This window comes from Osmerus mordax, chromosome 20 (genome assembly GCF_038355195.1).
Source record: "Osmerus mordax isolate fOsmMor3 chromosome 20, fOsmMor3.pri, whole genome shotgun sequence".
Classification (NCBI taxonomy): domain Eukaryota; kingdom Metazoa; phylum Chordata; class Actinopteri; order Osmeriformes; family Osmeridae; genus Osmerus; species Osmerus mordax.
In genome coordinates this window covers 423,657-444,857 of record NC_090069.1, presented here as the reverse complement: position 1 = coordinate 444,857, position 21,201 = coordinate 423,657, and the positions used below count along the sequence as shown (strand labels likewise).

The following is a 21,201-nucleotide window of genomic DNA, read 5'->3' as shown; positions in this document are numbered from 1 at the left end:
TGTAGAGCTGGGGGGGCGGGGCGGGGCTGGGGGGCAGGGCTGTAGAGCTGGGGGGAGGGGCTGTAGAGCTGGCGGGGCGGGGCTGGGGGGCAGGGCTGTAGAGCTGGGGGGTGGGGCGGGGCTGTAGAGCTGGGGGGCGGGGCTGTAGAGCTGGGGGGGCGGGGCTTCACTCTACACTTCCGTTTGTTTCAAGCTTTGTCAGTTGCTCTCTGATGAACCCTGGGAGGCAGTGTCACTTCTGTGTGTTTGAGTTGATATTTTTTATTCTACATGTTGTATTTCTTATTCAACCATGTCATAGCCCTTCTGTAGGGGAGGGGCCTGTCTTAATTCCGGGGAGCAGGGATTGGTTGTTTGGTTGGTGGGAGGGGCTTGAGATGTGTGCCGCCTCGTTATGGGTCATTTCCTGCTTGTCCATGAGTTAAAAAAAAAAAAAAAAACGTACATATGTATAAATTTTGAAGGAGCTGTGCTAACATTTAAATGCATTCTTGCGTGTATATGATTTTAAATTGTTTACATTTTGATTTTAATAATGATGACAATAAAATGCTCTAGACAGAAATCGTTTGTTCCGTCTTGACGTCTGTTTACAGGCTTCCATAAAGGCTCTTATTTAAAGGACATTGCTACAGTTCTAATTCTTTGATCCTTTATTCTTTGGCAGCCTAACCTTTCACCTTTAACATGTTATAGATTATAGAGGACCAGAGATGGGAATTAACAAAGTACAAATACTCCACCTTTAACTCACCTCTTATCAGGACCAGAGGTGGGTTGTAAATAAAAGGGTAGAAAGAAAAAGGTTCCAGCAAAAAATGATTCTCACTGCACGTTGAGAGGACTAATATGAGCAACCGGAGCCAGGTTCATGCATGTGGCACCTTCCTAGTCAGTTAGGGGGTGAACAGAGGTAGGGAAAAATGTTACACAGTGCAAGATGTGATACATTGAGACACAGTATAAGGTGTGTGTGTGTACGATACAGTCAGTCAGACACCAGTCAACAATCCATTTCAAGTAGCAAAATCGCTTTTTTTATTGCAACAATAAAATTGCACCAAGGTTACAATAAAGGAACAAAAAAAGAAAGTATGTATTTACAAAGGGAGCACTGAGGCGGCGGCTCTGACTGTCACCACGACGACGCCAAATAAATTCACGTAGGAGACGTCGTCAAGGAGACGTCGTCACGGAGATGTCGTCACGTACCGTGAAGGAAGGCAGCTGTGGTTCAGAACGCCCTCGCAGTCAGACAGGGTTAAGGTCAAGGATCAGAGTAATACTGAACACGTAGGTGAGGGGGGTCATTCTATGTGCCCTCTGATTGGCTGTGTCAGGGAATGTCTGGGTGGGTTCTGCAGTGTAGCGAAGGGAACCCATGGACATGAGACGTTCCTGTACGTGCACAAGGTTCTCCAGAGCGGTTGTCCAGAGCGGTGCAGCTCTGGAGGCTGTAAGTGGTTTAGAGGACAACAACAAAATGTCAGTTAAAACAAATAAAAGATGACAAGCAACGAGGGTTCGCTCATCAAGACATAAAAACAACATTCACATCCTGTTCCTGGTTCCTCCGGGTTGCCGTGGAGACAGTGTGTAACCAGGAAGTGGTGGGTGTGTGAGTGCTCAGGTGAGTCCATCCTGGAGGACTGGGCTGCTGCTGCTAGTGTTGCTGGGGGGGGGGGTCTTCCATACCTCCTTTACGGCACATGGGGAATACTGATACATGGATCCATCCACACAATACTGACGCAAGCACACACACACACCAAGTCAACAGAAGGGATGATGGAGAGAGCAGGTAGTAAGTGTGTTTGTGTGGTGTGTGTAAGCTTAATGTGTTCAGTCTCAGCAGAGCGGGCAGGAGTCCTCCAGGTGTTGCTGCACATCGTCAGCTGACAGGAAACAGAGAGACAGCTTCCTGTCTGTAAAACTAACCACATGATCAAGTTGACGACTGAACAGGTAGTGTCAGGACTGGGCCCTGGCCACAGAGAAACTTGCATTCATAGGTTTAAGGCTCTCGGCAAAAAAAAACAAAAAAACACTCAATAGTCTGTGTTTGTTGTTTGAGTCTGTCCAGTAACCACAGTAACCACAGTAACCACAGTAACCACAGTAACCACAGTAACCACAGTAACCACAGTAACCACAGTTACCACAGTTACCACAGTTACCACAGTTACCACAGTAACCACAGTAACCACAGTAACCACAGGCTGCAGGGTCCTGGGAAACAGCCAAGCCAGCTTCTCCAGAAGTGAGTTCTCCAGCTGTCCTGTAGCGTCCTGAACCCTCCGTCCTCCGAAACACGACCGGCAGGGTCTGCTGACGCACTCGGGCGCAGAAGAAGAGGAGGAGGGGAGGGGGGTCGAGAGAGGGGGGGGGGGAGAGGAGGGGGAGTTGTGTTTTCAGATCAGGTTAGCCTCCTGGTCAGATGTGTGTCCCGCTACCTCTGGACGATGTCACTGATCTCTTTGAGGGAGGACAGCAGCTTCCTGAAGTCCTGCTGCGCGCTGGCGCCCCCGGTGGCGGCCGGGCAGATCTGCAGCTCCCTCAGGTTGCTCTCCAGCTTGTTGATGGCCTCGCGGAACGCAAACTTGTTCCTCATCTGCTGGATGGACTCCACGAAACTCACGCAGCAGCGGGACAGGTTCTTCCCGGCCTCCAGCACGGCGCTGTGGCTGCCCATCTGCTCCGACACGCGGGCGATGGCGGTGCGCAGCTCCTCGCTGCCCTGCAGGACCATGTCGCGCGTCACGGCCGAGTGGGCTGTCCGCTCCGGGAGCTGCCGTGTCTTGCGCAGGGAGCGGCGGGTGTCCATGAGGGGGATGAAGGCCGGGGGAGAGGCGGGGTCCCCGGGGGAGCCCAGCGGGGAGCCCAAGGGGGAGAAGGAGGTCTGGCCGGGGGAAGAGGAGACAGAGCTGGAGGAGGAGGAGGTCTTTAACGGTTTGGAGGAGGAGACCAGCTTCTTGGGGAGGTCAGAAAGGAGGGGGCGAGGCGGGTCGCTGGAGGCGTGGTGGGGCTCCGGGCCGTGGCTCAGAGAGGAGGGGCCTCGGGGCTTGGGGTCCGTGGGGGAGGGGAGGTCGAGGCCCCGGGAAGGCTTGCCTGACTTGCTGCCGGAGGGCGGCGGAGGTGGCGCCGGCTTGGACTTCTGGAACTTTCCCTGGGGCGTGGTCGTGGCCGGGGAGGAGGGGTCCAGGGCAGGCCTGTGGCGACGGGCCTTGCACTCGTCGGCGGCGGCCCCCAGCGTGGGGAACACGTTGGGCTTGAGGAGTTCGGCCTGCAGGGCGCTGGTCCTGCAGCTCTCCAGCCTCCTGAGCCGAGCCGTGGGTGTCTCCACCTCCCCGAACACCTCGTCCGCCTCCTCCGTCCTCCTGGGGAGGCGAGGCGGGGGCGTGAGCGCGCCACGGCGAGGGCACGCCTCCCCCTTCTGCTCGCTGGCTTTCTTGCGCGGCAGCGCCGGCTTGCCCCCCAGGGTGCCCGAGTCAAAGTGCCGCTGGCCGAGCTCGCGGGGGAGCGTGACCGACCTCCACTCTGACCGGTCAGAGCCAGGCGGCGCACTGGAGGCGGACGAGGAACGCAGGAAGCGTTTGGAGTTGGACACCACGTCCTCCTCCCCCGGGGGGCCCATGCCCCCCCTGCCCCCCGCCACCGGCACGGCCGGGATGCCCTTCTTCTTGCCGTGGGGGGGGAACAGGGGGCTGGGGTAGGGAGGCGCTCCGTTGGTGACCCCGCCCACCCCGTTGTTGTTGGCGCCCGGGAACTTGCCGTGGTCGGGGGCGTCGCCGGGGGCGTCGTCACGGGGCTCCGGCGCGTGGCGGTCCAGGTGAGCGTCCGTCTCCCTGAAGGAGCTGCTCCTCTTGGGCGGAGCCGGAGCCGTCTTCTTCTTCTTCTTGATGCGGCTCAGGAAGCTGCTGCGACTCTTGTCCCGGGGCAGCAGGCGCTCCTCCTCCGCCACGTCCAGCGGGAGGCGCTCCTTCCTGGGCAGCAGGGGAGACACAGCCACCTCCAGCTCTGCTGGGTCTGGAGGGCACAGGAGGCAGGTCAACACACACAAACACACACACAGGCAGGCTACATGGCATCCAGGAGGTCTCACCAGGGCTGTCAGGGTCACGGGGGTCCTGGTTCCTGCGCAGGGTCCTGGTCTTGGTGGGCAGCTCTGGGGCCTTCTGACTGCAGCCCACACACTGCTGTTTCCCCAGCTCCATCTCCACCTCTGAACACACACATACACACACGCACAGTCAGCATCACCTGACCCCACATCAGATTCAGAATGAGCTAGCAGGGTGTGAGCTAGCAGGAGAACTAGCAGGTGAGCTAGCAGGGTATTAGCAGGTCAGCTAGCAGGAGAGCTAGCAGGGTATTAGCAGGTGAGCTAGCAGGAGAGCTAGCAGGGTATTAGCAGGTGAGCTAGCAGGAGAACTAGCAGGGTATTAGCAGGTGAGCTAGCAGGAGAAGTAGCAGGTAAGCTAGCAGGGTATTAGCAGGTGAGCTGACCGTCGGAGATGCTGGATTCCTGGAACATGTTCTCGAAGGCCTGGTGAGTTTCAGCGAAGGACGGGCGCTCGGCAGGGTTCCACTTCCAGCCTGGGGGGGAGGAGGGGGAGGGGGGGAGGAGAGAGGACACTTAATACCTGTATATACCCACAGAAACCGGTCCCTAATACCTGTAAATACCTGTTCATACTTGTATGTACCTGTCCGTGTGTAGGTGTAGGGTCCATGTGTTTGTGAAGGATCCGTGTGTGTGTGTGTGTGTGTGTGTATGTGTGTGTGTGTGTATGTGTGTATGTGTACGTACAGGCCCTCATCAGCTGGTACACTTTCTCCGGGCAGCCCTCAGGTCGATCCATGCGGTAGTCCTTCTCCAACAGCTCATACACCTGGGACAGGTCGATGCCCGGGTACGGAGACATCCCATAGGTGGCGATCTCCCATAGCAACACGCCGAACGCTGGAGCAGGGAGGGGGCGACATACCACATGACACCCAGTCCTAGCTAGCTCAGCTTCTGACGTTTAGAAGGGTTTTCCTGATCTCCCATACACACTTACTGAACGTGTCACTTCCTGTCTCTCCTCCTCAAACAGTCTTGAGCCCCCCTCCCCCCATGACTCCACCTCCTCCCCCCAGACTCACCCCAGACATCAGACTTGATGGAGAACTTGTTGTAGGCTAGGCTCTCGGGGGCGGTCCACTTGATGGGGAACTTGGCGCCGGCGTGGGCGGTGTAGGTGTCGCCCGTCATCAGCCGGCTCAGGCCGAAGTCTGCCACCTTCACCAGGTGGTTCTCCCCCACCAGGCAGTTCCTGGCAGCCAGGTCCCTGGAGGGGGGGGGGGGGTTAGTCCTTAGATCAGAGGAGGAGACCAGAGAGGAGAGAGGAGGAGATGGGGGAGACCAGAGAGGAGGAGATGGGGGAGACCAGAGAGGAGGAGATGGGGGAGACCAGAGAGGAGGAGATGGGGGAGACCAGAAAGGAGGAGATGGGGGAGACCAGAGAGGAGGAGATGGGGGAGATCAGAGAGGAGGAGATGGGGGAGACCAGAGAGGAGGAGATGGGGGAGACCAGGGTAGGAGAGGAGAGGAGGAGGAGATGGGGGAAAGGAGAAAGGAGGAGATGGGGGAGACCAGGGTAGGAGAGAGGAGAGGAGGAGGAGATAGGGGAGACCAGAGAGGAGATCACACAAGAGAGGACGACCCTGACCTGTGGATGAAGTTCTTCCTCTCCAGGTACTCCATGGCGGAGGAGATCTGCGTGGCCATGTAGAGCAGCACCACGGCGTTCACCTCCTCCCGGAGACAGTCCCTCAGGTAGTCCAGCAGGTTGCCGTGGGTCATGAACTCTGTGATGATGTAGAAAGGAGGCTCGCGCGTGCACACACCTGCGGAGGGCGGAGTCTTACTCACCTGACTCAGGTGTTCATACATATTCATATACACATATATATATACAGTCATTTAGCAGGTCAGATGTACGGTACAGGGAGCTTTGAGTGATTCATGTTCATGATGGTTCATGTGTTCATGATGATTCATATGTTCATGATGATTCATATGTTCATGATGATTCATATGTTCATGATGATTCATATGTTCATGATGATTCATATGTTCATGATGATTCATGTGTTCATGATGGTTCATGTGTTCATGATGGTTCATGTGTTCATGATGATTCATGTGCTCACCAAGCAGCTGCACCAGATTGGGGTGCTTGATCTCCTTCATGACGGCAGCTTCTTTCAGGAACTCCTCCACCTCCATCGTATCCTCCTGGGCACACACACACACGCTCAGTATACACACGCATGCTCAGAACACACACGCATGCTCAATACACACACACACACTACAGATACTACAGACACTGATTTAGCTTCAGAAGGAGGGTGCATGAGGTCTTAATGTCAGATGTCTGAGCGGTTAGGGAATCGGGCTATTAATTAGAAGATTGCCGGTTTGATTCCCGGCCGTGCAAATGACGTTGTGTCCTTGGGCAAGGCACTTCAGCCTACTTGCCGCGGGGGGAATGTCCCTGTACTTACTGTAAGTCGCTCTGGATAAGAGCGTCTGCTAAATGACTAAATGTAATCGTAATGTCTCCATTGGGGTACTAAATCACCTGCAGTTATTCCTCTGTAGCACCAGGTGGAGCTATACTGGACAGAGCTCAGCACATATACTTGTCTTAGGAGTGGGACACACACTAACTCACCTTCAGAGTCTTGACGGCCACGGTGAGGCTGTACTTCTTCCACACGCCCTCGTACACCTCCCCGTACTGCCCGCCGCCCAGCTTGTGCTTCATGGTGATGTCGGTGCGCTCCATCTCCCACTTGTCGTAGTTGGGCGACACGCCGTACACCGTGGGCTTGGTGCGCTTGGGCGCCGGGTAGTGCAGCGTGGTGATCAGCCCATCGGCCACCGTGGAGTGGTGGTGCACCAGCTCGGCCAGCGTGGTGAAACGACTCTCTGATGAAACGTACAGCTGGAGGGAGGAGGGGGAGGTGTTAGACTGAAGGATCCTGGGATCTTCTCTACCTGAAGGAAATAACGATCCTTAAGCCAGGACCAACTCATCATCCTCCTCATCACCACAGTCTCCTCCCAGCCCCCACCTTGCTGTCGGAGGCGGTGTTGATGCGGTAGTGATAGACCCGGCCCTCGTAGCGCAGAGAGATGGACCTCTGTCCTGGGCTGCTCTCGCTCTCCCGCACCAGGAAGCTGCCGTTGATCCCGGAGCTCAGCAGGTACTCTGCTGCGTTGCGCGACACCGGCCCGTGGTACCAGCTGTGCTTCTCCAGGCTGTTCACCGGCGTGATGTAGTTGCTAGGCACCCAGCCCTGGCCGTTCTTGGTCCGGGCCTCGCACCACTCGCCATTGTGGTTGTACCCCAGCACTCTGAGCTTCTCTCCTGCAGGGGGGCAGGGAGGCACACACACACACACACAGAGAGAGAGGTCAAAGGTTAGAGAGAGGTTAGAGAGAGGTCATAGGTCAGTGGACATTGTTACTGGTGTTGTCTGGTGTAGGTAACAGTTTCAGGGGACAGTAGTTATCTGTTGACCCCCCTCTCAGTGTCCGCGTCTTACCCTTGGTGATGCTGAGGGTGTTGTCCCCGCTGGCCACAAAGTCGTAAAGCGCCACAAACAGGTTGGGGTCGTTCTCACTGGGCCCAGCCAGCAGGCTCTCCTTGGAGTTCCAGCGGCCCGCCTCCGACAGACCTGGGGGGTCCAAGTCAGGCTTCTGCAGAGCTTCTGGAACACACACACACACACAGCTCAGACCAGGATGGAGGGGGTAAGGGTTTGAAGCTAAAGCGCTGGAGGGTTAGGTACATTGTTGTCAGACACACTGTGTGTCAACATCTGACTGTTTCTATGTTCTCCTGCATCAGCAAAGCACGCCTCCACCCAGCTACAGCCTCAGAGATGTCTCCACCCAGCTACAGCCTCAGAGAGGTCTCCACCCAGCTACAGCCTCAGAGAGATCTCCACCCAGCTACAGCCTCAGAGGTCTCCACCCAGCTACAGCCTCAGAGAGGTCTCCACCCAGCTACAGCCTCAGAGAGGTCTCCACCCAGCTACAGCCTCAGAGAGGTCTCCACCCAGCTACAGACTTGTTCCACCCAGCCCAGGTGTAACAAGTCTGCCTCCAGCCAGCTGTTTCTCAGCCAAGGTGTAACAAGTCTCCCTGTTTTAATAAAGGACCCGCAGTGTCCGGGTGGCGCGGGTCATTTCCTGACCCTAAGCCTAACCCTAACCCATTTCCTGAGGCATCAACACAGTTGTTTTCATTTCCAGGCTGAGAGATGAAGGCTGGATGGGAGCCCTGCAGGCTCATCAGGCTTAGGGTCAGGAAATGACCCGCGCAGGCAGGCAGGCAGGCAGGCAGGCAGGCAGGGAGACAGACAGGCAGACAGAAAGGCAGACAGAAAGGTAGACAGACAGGTAGAAAGGTGGGCAGGTAGACAGACAGGTAGAAACGGGGGGGGTTAGGGCCAAACACTGACTACATTCCACAGCTGTCACACCCGTTTCAGCACCTTCAGCTTCTCACACACACTCACTCACTCACTCACTGTCAGATGACAGGGCTGAGACAGTCTGCTGTTTAGAGCATCAGACAGCAGGACAGCAGCTTGTGATGTGGTAGTGGTTCAGGGGGGTTGGAGAGGCGGAGGTACAGATGGAGGCAGGGAGGCTGATCATGAGTGTACAAGCTGTAAAGAAGCCCTCTTAGGATGTGACTACAACCCTAACCTCATCCTGCCTCCTGACGGCTAAGACTCCCAAACAGATGTGTGCAACTCATGAATCTCTGTTACGACAGAGTTATGAGCACCAGTATGAAACCACAGCCAGGCTAGCAGAGCCCAGAGAGGCTGCTGAATCCGACCACACTGCTTCTCAGACACAAACACAGGAAGCTGCTCTATCAAACACACTCTACACCCCCGACCCCTCCAGGACACAGGACCAGGACACAGGACCAGGACACAGGACCAGGACACAGGACACAGGACCAGGACCAGGACACAGGACACAGGACACAGGACACAGGACCAGGACACAGGACACAGGACCAGGACACAGGACACAGGACACAGGACCAGGACACAGGACACAGGACCAGGACACAGGACACAGGACACAGGACCAGGACACAGGACACAGGACCAGGACACAGGACACAGGACACAGGACACAGGACCAGGACACAGGACCAGGACACAGGACCAGGACACAGGACACAGGACCAGGACCAGGACCAGGACACAGGACCAGGACACAGGACACAGGACACAGGACACAGGACCAGGACACAGGACACAGGACCAGGACACAGGACCAGGACACAGGACCAGGACACAGGACACAGGACACAGGACACAGGACACAGGACACAGGACACAGGACACAGGACACAGGACACAGGACACAGGACCAGGACACAGGACACAGGACCAGGACACAGGACACAGGACACAGGACCAGGACACAGGACCAGGACCAGGACCAGGACACAGGACCAGGACACAGGACCAGGACACAGGACCAGGACACAGGACCAGGACACAGGACCAGGACCAGGACACAGGACACAGGACCAGGACACAGGACACAGGACCAGGACACAGGACACAGGACACAGGAAAGATGTTGCTCTTGTGATCTTGTGGCCTGTCACCACCAGAAGGCAGGGTTAGGGTGGAGGTGGACAGACAGACAGCAGGGTTAGGGTGGAGGTGGACAGACAGACAGCAGGGTTAGGGTGGAGGTGGACAGACAGACAGCAGGGTTAGGGTGGAGGTGGACAGACAGACAGCAGGGTTAGGGTGGAGGTGGACAGACAGACAGCAGGGTGGAGACCCTGTCTCACCTCCCCTATGAGGTCTGCTGCTGTCAACAGTTCACACTAGACAACGATCCGGAGGAGTGTGAGGGTCAGATGGCCTGACACACACACACACACACACCCCACACACACCACATCCACACGCACACACACAGACTCAGGAACAGGTGTGAAAAGCTTAAATGTTTGAACACCATTCAGGACTGCTGGGGAGGAATTCCCCTTGCATCTGTTCCCTGAGAGGGATCTATCGAGAGGGATCTACCGAGAGGGATCTACCGAGAGGGATCTACCGAGAGGGATCTACCGAGAGGGATCTACCGAGAGGGATTTACCGAGAGGGATCTACAGAGAGGGATCTACAGAGAGGGATCTACCGAGAGGGATCTACAGAGAGGGATCTACTGAGAGGGATCTACCGAGAGGGATCTACCGAGAGGGATCTACAGAGAGGGATCTACTGAGAGTACTGAAGGCTGTGGAATCCTTGTTCCAACTTAACATAAGCTAAACAGACGAGCCAGGGGCAGCCAGAGGCCTCCTGACACAAACACCCTCAAACACACGCTGGTTACTAAGGAGCGCTGGTTACTAAGGAGCGCTGCACAGTTAATCCCTCAACATCGAAACACTGTCAGGCCCCCCCCCTCTGCTGCACGCTCTGCTCAGGTCCCTTTGAATGAACAACATGTTAAACTGTTACAGCGTGTGGGGGTGAGAGTGTGTGGGGGTGAGAGAGTGTGGAGGTGAGAGTGTGTGGAGGTGAGAGTGTGTGGAGGTGAGTGTTGAGGTGAGAGGGTGTGGGGGTGAGAGTGTGGGGGTGAGAGTGTGGGGGTGAGAGAGTGTGGGGGTGAGAGGGTGTGGGGGTGAGAGGGTGTGGGGGTGAGAGTGTGGGGGTGAGAGTGTGGGGGTGAGAGTGTGGGGGTGAGAGAGTGTGGAGGTGAGAGGGTGTGGGGGTGAGAGTGTGGGGGTGAGAGAGTGTGGAGTTGAGAGGGTGTGTGGGTGAGAGTGTGGGGGTGAGAGTGTGGGGGTGAGAGTGTGGGGGTGAGAGTGTGGGGGTGAGAGTGTGGGGGTGAGAGTGTGTGTGGGTGAGAGGGTGTGGGGGTGAGAGGGTGGAGGTGAGTGTTTAGGTGAGAGGGTGTGGGGGTGAGAGTGTGGGGGTGAGAGTGTGGGGGTGAGAGTGTGGGGGTGAGAGGGTGTGGGGGTGAGAGGGTGTGGGAATGAGTGTGGAAGTGAGAGTGTGGGGTGAGAGGGTGTGGGGGTTTGGGGGTGAGAGGGTGTAGGGGTGAGAGTGTGGAGGTGAGAGGGTGTGGGAGTGAGAGTGTGGGGGTGAGAGGGTGTAGGGGTGAGAGGGTGGAGGTGAGAGAGTGTGGGGGTGAGAGAGTGTGGAGGTGAGAGGGTGTGGGGGTGAGAGGGTGTGGGGGTGAGAGTGTGGAGGTGAGAGGGTGTGGGGGTGAGAGTGTGGAGGTGAGAGGGTGTGGGGGTGAGAGTGTGTGGAGGTGAGATTGTGGAGGTGAGAGTGTGGAGGTGAGAGGGTGTGGTTGTGAGAGGGTGTGGGGGTGAGAGAGTGTGGAGGTGAGAGGGTTTGGGGGTGAGAGGGTGTGGGGGTGAGAGGGTGTGGGGGTGAGAGGGTGTGGGGGTGAGAGTGTGGAGGTGAGAGTGTGGAGGTGAGAGGGTGTGGGGGTGAGAGTGTGGAGGTGAGAGGGTGTGGGGGTGAGAGAGCTTGTCTGAGTTTCTGATCAACATTCTCTTATCAACAGGCCGCTGGTCAACAGGCCGCTGGTCAACAGGCCGCTGGTCAACAGGCCGCTGGTCAACAGCCCGCTGGTCAACAGGCCGCTGGTCTATTCAATCACATGGTTGCACAATCCCTGGCACATGCTGAGTGTTCGGTTACAAATCAATGATCGTGTTGATGTTCAAACTCATGTACCCTCCCCTTCTCAGAACTGAATCAATCTTTCATTTGGGCTAACACAGTTAGCTTATCTTCATTTCAAGTAGAGGGAATAGGGAGTCATGGAAAATGAGTTAAGTGGGCTAATCTACAGAAAAGGCCTCTAACGCCACTCTGTAACTCAGTGTACTTTCACCTAACTTCCTTACGTAGACAAGCTGGGAGAAAACAGAACTGAAACAGAGTAAAAGCTGAAAACGGAGAATGAATATTTGAGATTAGATACCCTCTCCTCAGAAACACAGGCCAGGAATCAGATTTCCTTCCATTCTCTCCTCCCTGCCTCTTCTCCCCTCCTGTCTGCAGTGTGCCTCCCTGCCTCTCCTCCCTGCCTCTTCTCCCCTCCTGTCTGCAGTGAGCCTCCCTGCCTCTCCTCCCTGCCTCTCCTCCCTGCCTCTCCTCCCTGCCTCTCCTCCCTGCCTCTCCTCCCCTCCTGTCTGCAGTGAGCCAGTGTGTCTGGCTGTCCTCCCTCCCCTTTCCACAGCGTAGGAAATAGGCCTCACAGAGATAGCTCGCCTCTCTCTACCCTCTCAAACCCACTATGCAGTAATATCCCTCCATCTTTCCCTTTCCCTGAGTACCCCCCCACCCCCCCCCAGCCCCCTTCAGTCCCCCCCCCAGTCTTACCTTCCAGGTAGCAGCTGGAGGAGGACGAGAGTCCCTTCTTAGATTTGCACCCCACCAATTTCAGACAAATCTCCAACATTTTCATTTGCTTTTTTCCCCCCCACTTCCCACTTGAAAAATCCAGATTCTTCTGTGTGTCTGGGTGTCTCTCTCCCTAAAGTACTTTCCGCTCACGGAGGAAGAAAAAAGAGAAAGGGAAAAAAAAGAAGGAAAAAAAAAAAAGTTTGGAAAAAGTTCCTTCGACCGACGAGAAAAGGGGGCAGAAGATTGTTAAAAACAAAACTTTGAAGGTGAAAGAATCCGTTTTTTTTTCTCTCACTCTTCTCTCCCTCTACTCTCCAGCCCAGCTTGAACTCCTCCGGTCTGCCGACTACTCTAGCGGTCTGCAGCCTCCATCTTGGTTTCCCCCTCTCCTCTCCTCGACCCTCCTCTCCTCGACCCTCCTCTCCTCTCCTCCTCAGGAGCGCCGGGCGGTTGAAGACAGCGGTCGAGGCCAAAGCAGGACGAGCGGGCGAGTCAGGCGAGGCAGCAGGGCAGAGAGGAAACGGCCATTCTCCAGTCGCCCGTGAGTGTGTGAGAGAGAGGCGCTCGTGCTAAAGACTGCCAACAAAGGGTCTCTTTCAGCCTGCTGCCCTGAATGACATCAGCTGGTTAGTCCCTCCCACCTTCCCAACACACACACACACTCCAAAGGGAAAACCAACTCACACACACTTACAAACAGGAATACAAACAAAGTTGCGGCAGCGAACACTATGCCTAGCAAAGTGCAAAAAGCTCCAGCAACCAAACTTTGGAAGCGCTGTAGTCAGAGTGAAGCCTTTCCCTTTGTCTTTCTGTTAGTCACAAGACTGTTTGTGGGAAGCCCTTCCTCCACTACTTCCAACCCCCACCCCAGCTTCTCTCTCTATCCCTCTCCTTCTCTCTCTCTTTCTAGCCCTCTCATTCTCTTTCTCTCTCTCTCTCTCTCTCTCTCTCTCTCTCTCTCTCTCTCTCTCTCTCTCTAGCCCTCTCCTCCTCTCTCTTTCTCTAGCCCTCTCCCTCTCTCTCTCTCTCTCTGATATGTTTACAGGCTACAGAGTGGGGTCTGGAAGCAGAGCAGCATAGTTTCACCACACAGCTCCCCCCTCCCTCCTCACACAGCTCCCCCTCCCTCCTCACACAGCTCCCCCTCCCTCCTCACACAGCTCCCCCTCCCTCCTCACACAGCTCCCCCTCCCTCCTCACACAGCTCCCCCTCCCTCCTCACACAGCTCCCCCTCCCTCCTCACACAGCTCCCCCTCCCTCCTCACACACAGCTCCCCCTCCCTCCTCACACAGCTCCCCCTCCCTCCTCACACACAGCTCCCCCCTCCCTCCTCACACAGCTCCCCCTCCCTCCTCACACAGCTCCCCCTCCCTCCTCACACACAGCTCCCCCTCCCTCCTCACACAGCTCCCCCTCCCTCCTCACACACAGCTCCCCCTCCCTCCTCACACACAGCTCCCCCTCCCTCCTCACACAGCTCCCTCTCCCTCCTCACACACAGCTCCCTCTCCCTCCTCACACACAGCTCCCCCTCCCTCCTCACACACAGCTCCCCCTCCCTCCTCACACACAGCTCCCTCTCCCTCCTCACACAGCTCCCTCTCCCTCCTCCACAGGGGCACGGTCCAGGGTGTGCGCGGGGGCACGGTCCGGGGTGTGCGCGGGGGCACGGTCCGGGGTGTGTGCGGGTGGAGGGGGGGCATAGTGGAGACCATGAGGTTTGTATGTAGGGACCGAAGCGGGGACGTTGTGACAGACTTGGGGGGTGTAGTAATGTCCACGTCCCCATCACACAGAGCAGGAGAGGGGAGAGGGGAGAGGGGAGAGGAGAGGGGAGAGGGGAGAGGAGAGGGGAGAGGGAAGAGAGGAGAGCGGAGAGGAGAGGAGAGAAGGGGAGAGGGGAGAGGAGAGGAGAGGGGAGAGGGAAGAGAGGAGAGAAGAGAGCGGAGAGAGGAGAGGAGAGAAGAGGAGAGGGGAGAGGAGAGGAGAGGGGAGAGGGAAGAGAGGAGAGAAGAGAGCGGAGAGAGGAGAGGAGAGGAGAGAAGAGGAGAGATGAGAGAGGAGAGCAGAGCAGAAGAAGGTACACATGGTTTGGTGATGAGCTCATTGGAGAACAGCTCACTAGCGTTTTATATAATCTTCTCTCAGTATGTTAACAGTTAGATGACGTACACACACTTCCACAAGTACACACATCCATACCAAGTACATGGGTGCGCACACACACACGTCCCACACAAACACAAACACAGGAACACAATGCACTTCTGGTCCTTGATTCCCTGCTGAAATTTTCTATCTGTTCTACACTATTTGTATGTCGCTTTGGATAAAAGCGTCTGCTAGATTAATCATATGTGTTCATGGAGATCAGAGTGAAATGGACCTGCTGGTGTTGCTCTGGGAAGCAGAGCTGCTGGTGTTGCTCTGGGAAGCAGAGCTGCTGGTGTTGCTCTGGGAAGCAGAGCTGCTGGTGTTGCTCTGGGAAGCAGAGCTGCTGTTGCTCTGGGAAGCAGAGCTGCTGGTGTTGCTCTGGGAAGCAGAGCTGCTGGTGTTGCTCTGGGAAGGAGAGTAGGGCAGCAGAGGCAGGTTTCGTCTCCTGATCCCAGGGGTGCCTCGCTCTCTCTCAAACACACCTGCTAAAACCCCATCTTTCATGTGTGAGTGTGTGTGGTGTGTGTGTGTGTAGGGAGTGTGTGTGTAGTAAGTGTGTGTTGTGTGGGGTGTGTGTGTGTAGTAAGTGTGTGTTGTGTGTGTGTGTAGTAAGTGTATGTTGTGTGTGCGTACTGGGAGATGTGAACCGACACCGTCTAAAAATGTCAGAAATGCCATCCAGCTTGGCACCCGTTCTGCACATCTAAGTTAAAGAACGTGAGGTATTGGACTGTATACCCTGAGCATTATGTTACAGAGAGAGAGGGAGGGAGGGAAACTGGCTGTAGTTGACACCATACTAGGTTCGCCATTCTGTCATGGAGGGACCGCAGTATAGCAACCTAGATAGCTACCTTGGGCTGGGAGCAGGGCTGGGTCTGCAAGAGGGGTAAGGTTCCCTACATCACCTCCACACAGCTGGGGGCCCTCAGGGTGGGGTGTCTGGAGGTGTGAGGTTCGGGGTTCTGTAGAGCTGGTCGTAAATCAACATCACTCTGTAGGACAGAAGACTGGAGGACAGGTCTTCAGTGGGAAGAGCCTAATGTAGACACTGTTACACACACACACACAGCTGCTATAGTGAGAGACCCCCCCCCTCGCTTGTTTTCATGTTGTGGGGTTTTGCGAGAGGCCCAGCTTACCTCCGCCAGCTTTCATATCTGCTTTAGTACATGAGGTCACAGGTTCAAATCCCCCTGGACACTGCTCTGGATGACAGAGTGAAACCAGACGTAGAGAAACACAGAGGAGGAGAACAGCCACTGAAATAACGTTTGATCTGTTTTTCAAACAGATCAAGTCTCCAGGTTGAGTCGGAGAGCTGAGTTTATACTCCGGCATTTCTGAGGGTGCAGAACAGAGGAGCTAGGAGAGGGAACAACGAAAGACCAGTGTGTGTGTGTGTGTGTGTGTATGTGTGTGTGTGTGTGTGTGCGCGTGTGTGTGTATGTGTGTATGTGTGTATATATGTGTGTGTGTGTGTGTGTGTGTGTGTGCGCGTATGAGAAAGAGAAATAAAGAGAGAGAGAGACTTGGCCACGAGGCTATATGAGCTGCAGTGGAGTGGTTCGCTGGTTTTCTTTGTGTTTAAGTGGAACCAGATGCAGGGAGTGTAGCTAGCTAGCTAGCTGCCCCCTCCTATAGCTGACAGGGAGTGTAGCTAGCTAGCTAGCTGCCCCCTCCTATAGCTGACAGGGAGTGTAGCTACCTAGCTAGCTGTTCCCTCCTATAGCTGACAGGGAGTGTAGCTAGCTAGCTAGCTGCCCCCTCCTATAGCTGACAGGGAGTGTAGCTAGCTAGCTAGCTGTTCCCTCCTATAGCTGACAGGGAGTGTAGCTAGCTAGCTAGCTGCTCCCTCCTATAGCTGACAGGGAGTGTAGTATACTGTACTGTGTTGTCACCCCTAACCCCATCCCTCGCGTCCATGCGACGACCTCTTTGGGATGCTGTGCTATGCAGTCAGGGAGAGAGGGGAGAGATGGGAGGAGAGAGGGAGGGACCGAGGGGAGGGAGGGGAGAGAGAGGGAGGGACCGAGGGGAGGGAGGGGAGAGAGAGAGGGAAGGGGAGAGAGGGAGGGAGGGAGGGCAGAGAGAGAGGGAACACAGAGAGAGAAGGGAGGGAAGGGAGAGAGGGAGGGAGTGTTGTGGTCACAGCCCTCCAGGACTAACAGGCTGTGACAAGACGGCATTTCTATCACAAGATGGAATTTGCCAGGTAGGTAATTAACCCTTAAACACACACACACACAAACAGGTTCTCTGTCTGCCCAGAGAGAGAGCAGCAGCTGTGTGTGTTAGCAAGGGGACTCGCAACTCGTCTCTTTAAACTACCCCTCCTTGTCCCGCTGGACAGACAAGACAGAGGGGAACCTGTCTCCATGGTTACTGGCATTAGTGAACATGCGTGTGGACAGGAGACAAACAGGAAGTAGGAGGAACACAGAACGCAGAGAGAGAGACAGGGAGGGAGAGAGAGAGGGAGGGAGAGAGACAGGGAGGGAGAGAGACAGGGAGGGAGAGAGACAGGGAGGGAGAGAGAGAGGGAGGGAGGGAGAGAGACAGGGAGGGAGGGAGAGAGACAGGGAGGGAGAGAGACAGGGAGGGAGAGAGACAGGGAGGGAGAGAGACAGGGAGGGAGGGAGAGAGACAGGGAGGGAGAGAGACAGGGAGGGACAGAGAGACAGAGACAGAGAGAGACAGAGAGACAGAGAGAGAGAGGATTGCACCAGTTATTTGTCAGGAATGCACAAGAGGTCACATTCCTGACTTCACTGCTGTAGCTTGCCCTGTGTTCAACTCTCTCTCTGCAAAATAGGCAATATTACCTAACCCTGCCTGGGGAGACACACACACACACACACACACACAGTGTTCCCTGCACACACACACACAGTGTTCCCTGCACACACACAGGACCTGTAAGCAGTGACAAAGCCCAGCAAGCAGAAGGTCGTCAACTGAGATAAGACTGTTATTGAGGATGAGGACAGGAAGTTGGAAACACAACCCTGACTCACTTCCTGTATCTGGTCTCACTGTCCTGCTAACTAAACAGAAATTTCACACACACCTGCTTTAGCTAGTTATTATCTGCGGTACTGAATTGTCTTCACTGACAGCTCTTTTCCAGGTGGTCAAGTTTTCAAGAGAAGAGAGAGCCATACCACAGTCATCACAGGTCTTTCCACACATACAGCTAGGCTAACGCTACACTGTCCTGTATTGGCTAGGCTAACGCTACACTGTCCTGTAATGGCAAGGCTAACGCTACACTGTCCTGTAATGGCTAGGCTAACGCTACACTGTCCGGTAATGGCAAAGGCTAACGCTACACTGTCCGGTAATGGCAAAGGCTAACGCTACACTGTCCTGTAATGGCTAGGCTAATGCTACACTGTCCGGTAATGGCAAAGGCAAACGCTACACTGTACTGTAATGGCTAGGCTAACGCTACAATGTACTGTAATGGCTAGGCTAACGCTACACCCCAGAGAGAGAGAGGTCCTACCCCTCCAGCGTCTTCAGGACCCACAGGGATCATGAGGGAGCTTTGGTGTCTAGACTGAAAAGATTCCACAAGTTCCAGCCATAGGGGGGAGAGAGAGAGAGAGAGAGAGAGTGAAAGAGGGGGGAGCGAGAGAGGGGGAGAGAGGGAGCGAGAGAGGGGGGAGAGAGGGAGCGAGAGAGGGGAAGAGAGGAAGAGAGAGAGGGGAGAGAGAGAGGGAGAGAGAGGGGGGGAGAGGGAGAGAGAGTAACAGCGAGAAAAAGTACAATGACAACTGGAGAGGGTCAGTCAGACAAACAGACAGACAGACAGACAGACAGGTATGTAGGCAGACAGGTGCAGTTCGGGCCACCAGGAAGAGGTGGTGAGGTCACATCCTGCCTAACATGGAGGGGTCAGGGGTCATATACAGTAGGATATTGGAGGGTGTAGCTAGCAGTGTGTGTGTCCAGGCTACACCTGTGAGGAAAGGCATCACCCTCAACAAAAATAAACATTCCGTTCAGCAGCTCCATCAGACACACAGGAACATGTCCCCCTCAGCCCAGCCGCTGATGGGACATGTCCCCTCAGCCCAGCCGCTGATGGGACATGTCCCCCTCAGCCCAGCCGCTGATGGGACATGTCCCCCTCAGCCCAGCCGCTGATGGGACATGTTCCCCTCAGCCCAGCCGCTGATGGGACATGTTCCCCTCAGCCCAGCCGCTGATGGGACATGTCCCCCTCAGCCCAGCCGCTGATGGGACATGTTCCCCTCAGCCCAGCCGCTGATGGGACATGTTCCCCTCAGCCCAGCCGCTGATGGGACATGTCCCCCTCAGCCCAGCCGCTGATGGGACATGGACATGGAATGCACCAGAATGCACCAGTCCCCCAGAATGCAACAGCAGGGGGCAAAAGCAGGAAACTCCTCACACAAGGATCCTGCAGGACCCAGAGCTGCTGTAGGGGTTGTGTGGGTCTGGACCCTGCAGGAGTCCCCCTGGTCCTGGGTGGGCGAGCGGGTACAGAGCCATGTGGAAGCATGTCCTCTCTACAGTGCAGATACACTGGAGGGATGAACACGTCTCTGCTTGCCCTCCAACTTCCTTCTCCTCATTCTCCTGCCCTCTCTCTCTCTCACTCACTCACTACCTACCTGCCTCTCTCAGCCTCCTCCCCTCCCTATCTCCCTGCCCGGTGAACGCAGGGTCTGAACCTGCCTGGAGGGGAGATTGGTGTGGGCTAGCATGAGAGCTAAACTACCTCACCACAGCCTCACTGGGCTAGCATGAGAGCTAAACTACCTCACCACAGCCTCACTGGGATAGCATGAGAGCTAAACTACCTCACCACAGCCTCACTGGGCTAGCATGAGAGCTAAACTACCTCACCACAGCCTCACCGGGCTAGCATGAGAGCTAAACTATCTCACCACAGCCTCACTGGGCTAGCATGAGAGCTAAACTACCTCACCACAGCCTCACTGGGCACAACATGGAAGTGCGTGAACTGTAAGATTTCCCTTCAGGCCCTACATGAGTCACACACCACACGCTCCTAACCTGTCCACCTCACAACCCAGCAGGGGAGGAGCGGGGGAGCCGTGCCCAGATCGTCTCAGCGCTTGTGTTTCCCTTCCTGTCTGACTGCAGTCCACCTTCCTGTCTGACTGCAGTCCACCTTCCTGTCTGACTGCAGTCCACCTTCCTGTTGAGTGCAGTCCACCTTCCTGTCTGACTGCAGTCCACCTTCCTGTCTGACTGCAGTCCAGCTTCCTGTCTGACTGCAGTCCAGCTTCCTGTCTGACTGCAGTCCAGCTTCCTGTCTGACTGCAGTCCAGCTTCCTGTCTGACTGCAGTCCAGCTTCCTGTCTGACTGCAGTCCAGCTTCCTGTCTGACTGCAGTCCACCTTCCTGTCTGACTGCAGTCCACCTTCCTGTCTGACTGCAGTCCACCTTCCTGTCTGACTGCAGTCCACCTTCCTGTCTGACTGCAGTCCACCTTCCTGTCTGACTGCAGTCCAGCTTCCTGTCTGACTGCAGTCCAGCTTCCTGTCTGACTGCAGTCCACTTTCCTGTCTGACTGCAGTCCACCTTCCTGTCTGACTGCAGTCCAGCTTCCTGTCTGAATGCAGTCCAGCTTCCTGTCTGAGGAACATCTGAGGTTTTACACTTTCACACACACGTCACCCAGAATCCCCAACGCCATCCTAAACTGACTGTTTATCCTTGGGGATAGGGTTTGGGTCCAGGCGTGTCCCACTAGGTGTGGGCATCAGGTCTTTAATAGCATCTGAACATCTTAAGCATTTCATCATCCAGATGACGCTGTCACTCTGATCAACAAAAACACTGATATGTTTGTTGCTGTGGATAAAAGGGGTCTTTTCTGCAGTGTGAGTACGGAGGCCAGGGGCTCTTACCGTGCACAGCGAAGACGTTGCAGTGGAGGGGGCCATGCCGCGAGGCGTCCCTCCGGCCGGCCTTGATGAAGGGCAGCGCCGGAAGGCTTGGCCTCCTCTGGTCTCCAGACACCTTCCCTGGCTGCTGCCCCATAGGAGCAGGGGGCCAGGGCAGCAGGAGCACTGGGCTGGGTCACCCAGGGGCAGGAGGGTGTCCAAGAGTGAGGTGTGGAGGTGCGGTATTGGGGTGGGTAGAAATGTGGGCCAGACAGAGGGTGAGTTAGTGGGGAGAGGGGTGAGGTGAGGGGGAGAGGGCTGGGGTGAGGGGGAGAGGGCTGGGGTGAGGTGAGGGGGAGAGGGCTGGGGTGAGGTGAGGTGAGGGGGAGAGGGCTGGGGTGAGGTGAGGGGGAGAGGGCTGGGGTGAGGGGGAGAGGGCTGGGGTGAGGTGAGGGGGAGAGGGCTGGGGTGAGGGGGAGAGGGCTGGGGTGAGGGGGAGAGGGCTGGGGTGAGGTGAGGGGGAGAGGGCTGGGGTGAGGTGAGGAGGGCTGGGGTGAGGTGAGAGTCTGTCAGTCCCGCTGGAGTCTCCCTGGCTGGGCTGGAGAGAAGTGAGGAACCCTGCAGATCCTTCTGTCGCTGGTAAGTCTCTTGTGACCGTGCATCAAAGGCACGTGTGCATGT

At 56.0% G+C, this 21,201-nt stretch overlaps 1 protein-coding gene across 2 annotated transcripts; it reads right to left on the bottom strand.

Annotated features, from left to right (window-relative positions):
• Positions 1 to 1,016: 1,016 nt before the first annotated feature.
• abl1 (c-abl oncogene 1, non-receptor tyrosine kinase) lies at positions 1,017 to 20,792 on the bottom strand. Of its 2 annotated transcripts, none has more exons than XM_067258566.1 (11): positions 20,545 to 20,792; positions 7,603 to 7,767; positions 7,129 to 7,424; positions 6,726 to 6,998; positions 6,199 to 6,283; positions 5,715 to 5,892; positions 5,149 to 5,333; positions 4,811 to 4,963; positions 4,507 to 4,596; positions 4,103 to 4,222; positions 1,017 to 4,026 (listed from the first exon to the last, which is right to left on the bottom strand). In XM_067258566.1, exons 1-11 carry the CDS (start codon positions 20,675 to 20,677, stop codon positions 2,450 to 2,452), a joined length of 3,255 nt encoding a protein of 1,084 aa, XP_067114667.1. In that variant the 5' UTR covers positions 20,678 to 20,792; the 3' UTR covers positions 1,017 to 2,449. The 2 variants fall into 2 exon arrangements, with proteins under 2 accessions (XP_067114667.1, XP_067114668.1); XM_067258567.1 differs by lacking the exon at positions 20,545 to 20,792 and adding an exon at positions 12,453 to 12,684.
• Positions 20,793 to 21,201: the final 409 nt, after the last annotated feature.

What these genes read in the sequence shown, in the direction of transcription:
- abl1 (XM_067258566.1), bottom strand. Translation starts at nt 20,677, where the DNA reads ATGGGGCAGCAGCCAGGGAAGGTGTCTGGAGACCAGAGGAGGCCAAGC. An exon ending in ACACCGCCTCCGACAGCAAG is followed by an intron (nt 6,999 to 7,128) that starts GTGGGGGCTGGG and finishes TCCTCCCTCCAG; the next exon opens with CTGTACGTTTCATCAGAGAG. An exon ending in AGGAAGAACTTCATCCACAG is followed by an intron (nt 5,334 to 5,714) that starts GTCAGGGTCGTC and finishes CCCCCCCTCCAG; the next exon opens with GGACCTGGCTGCCAGGAACT.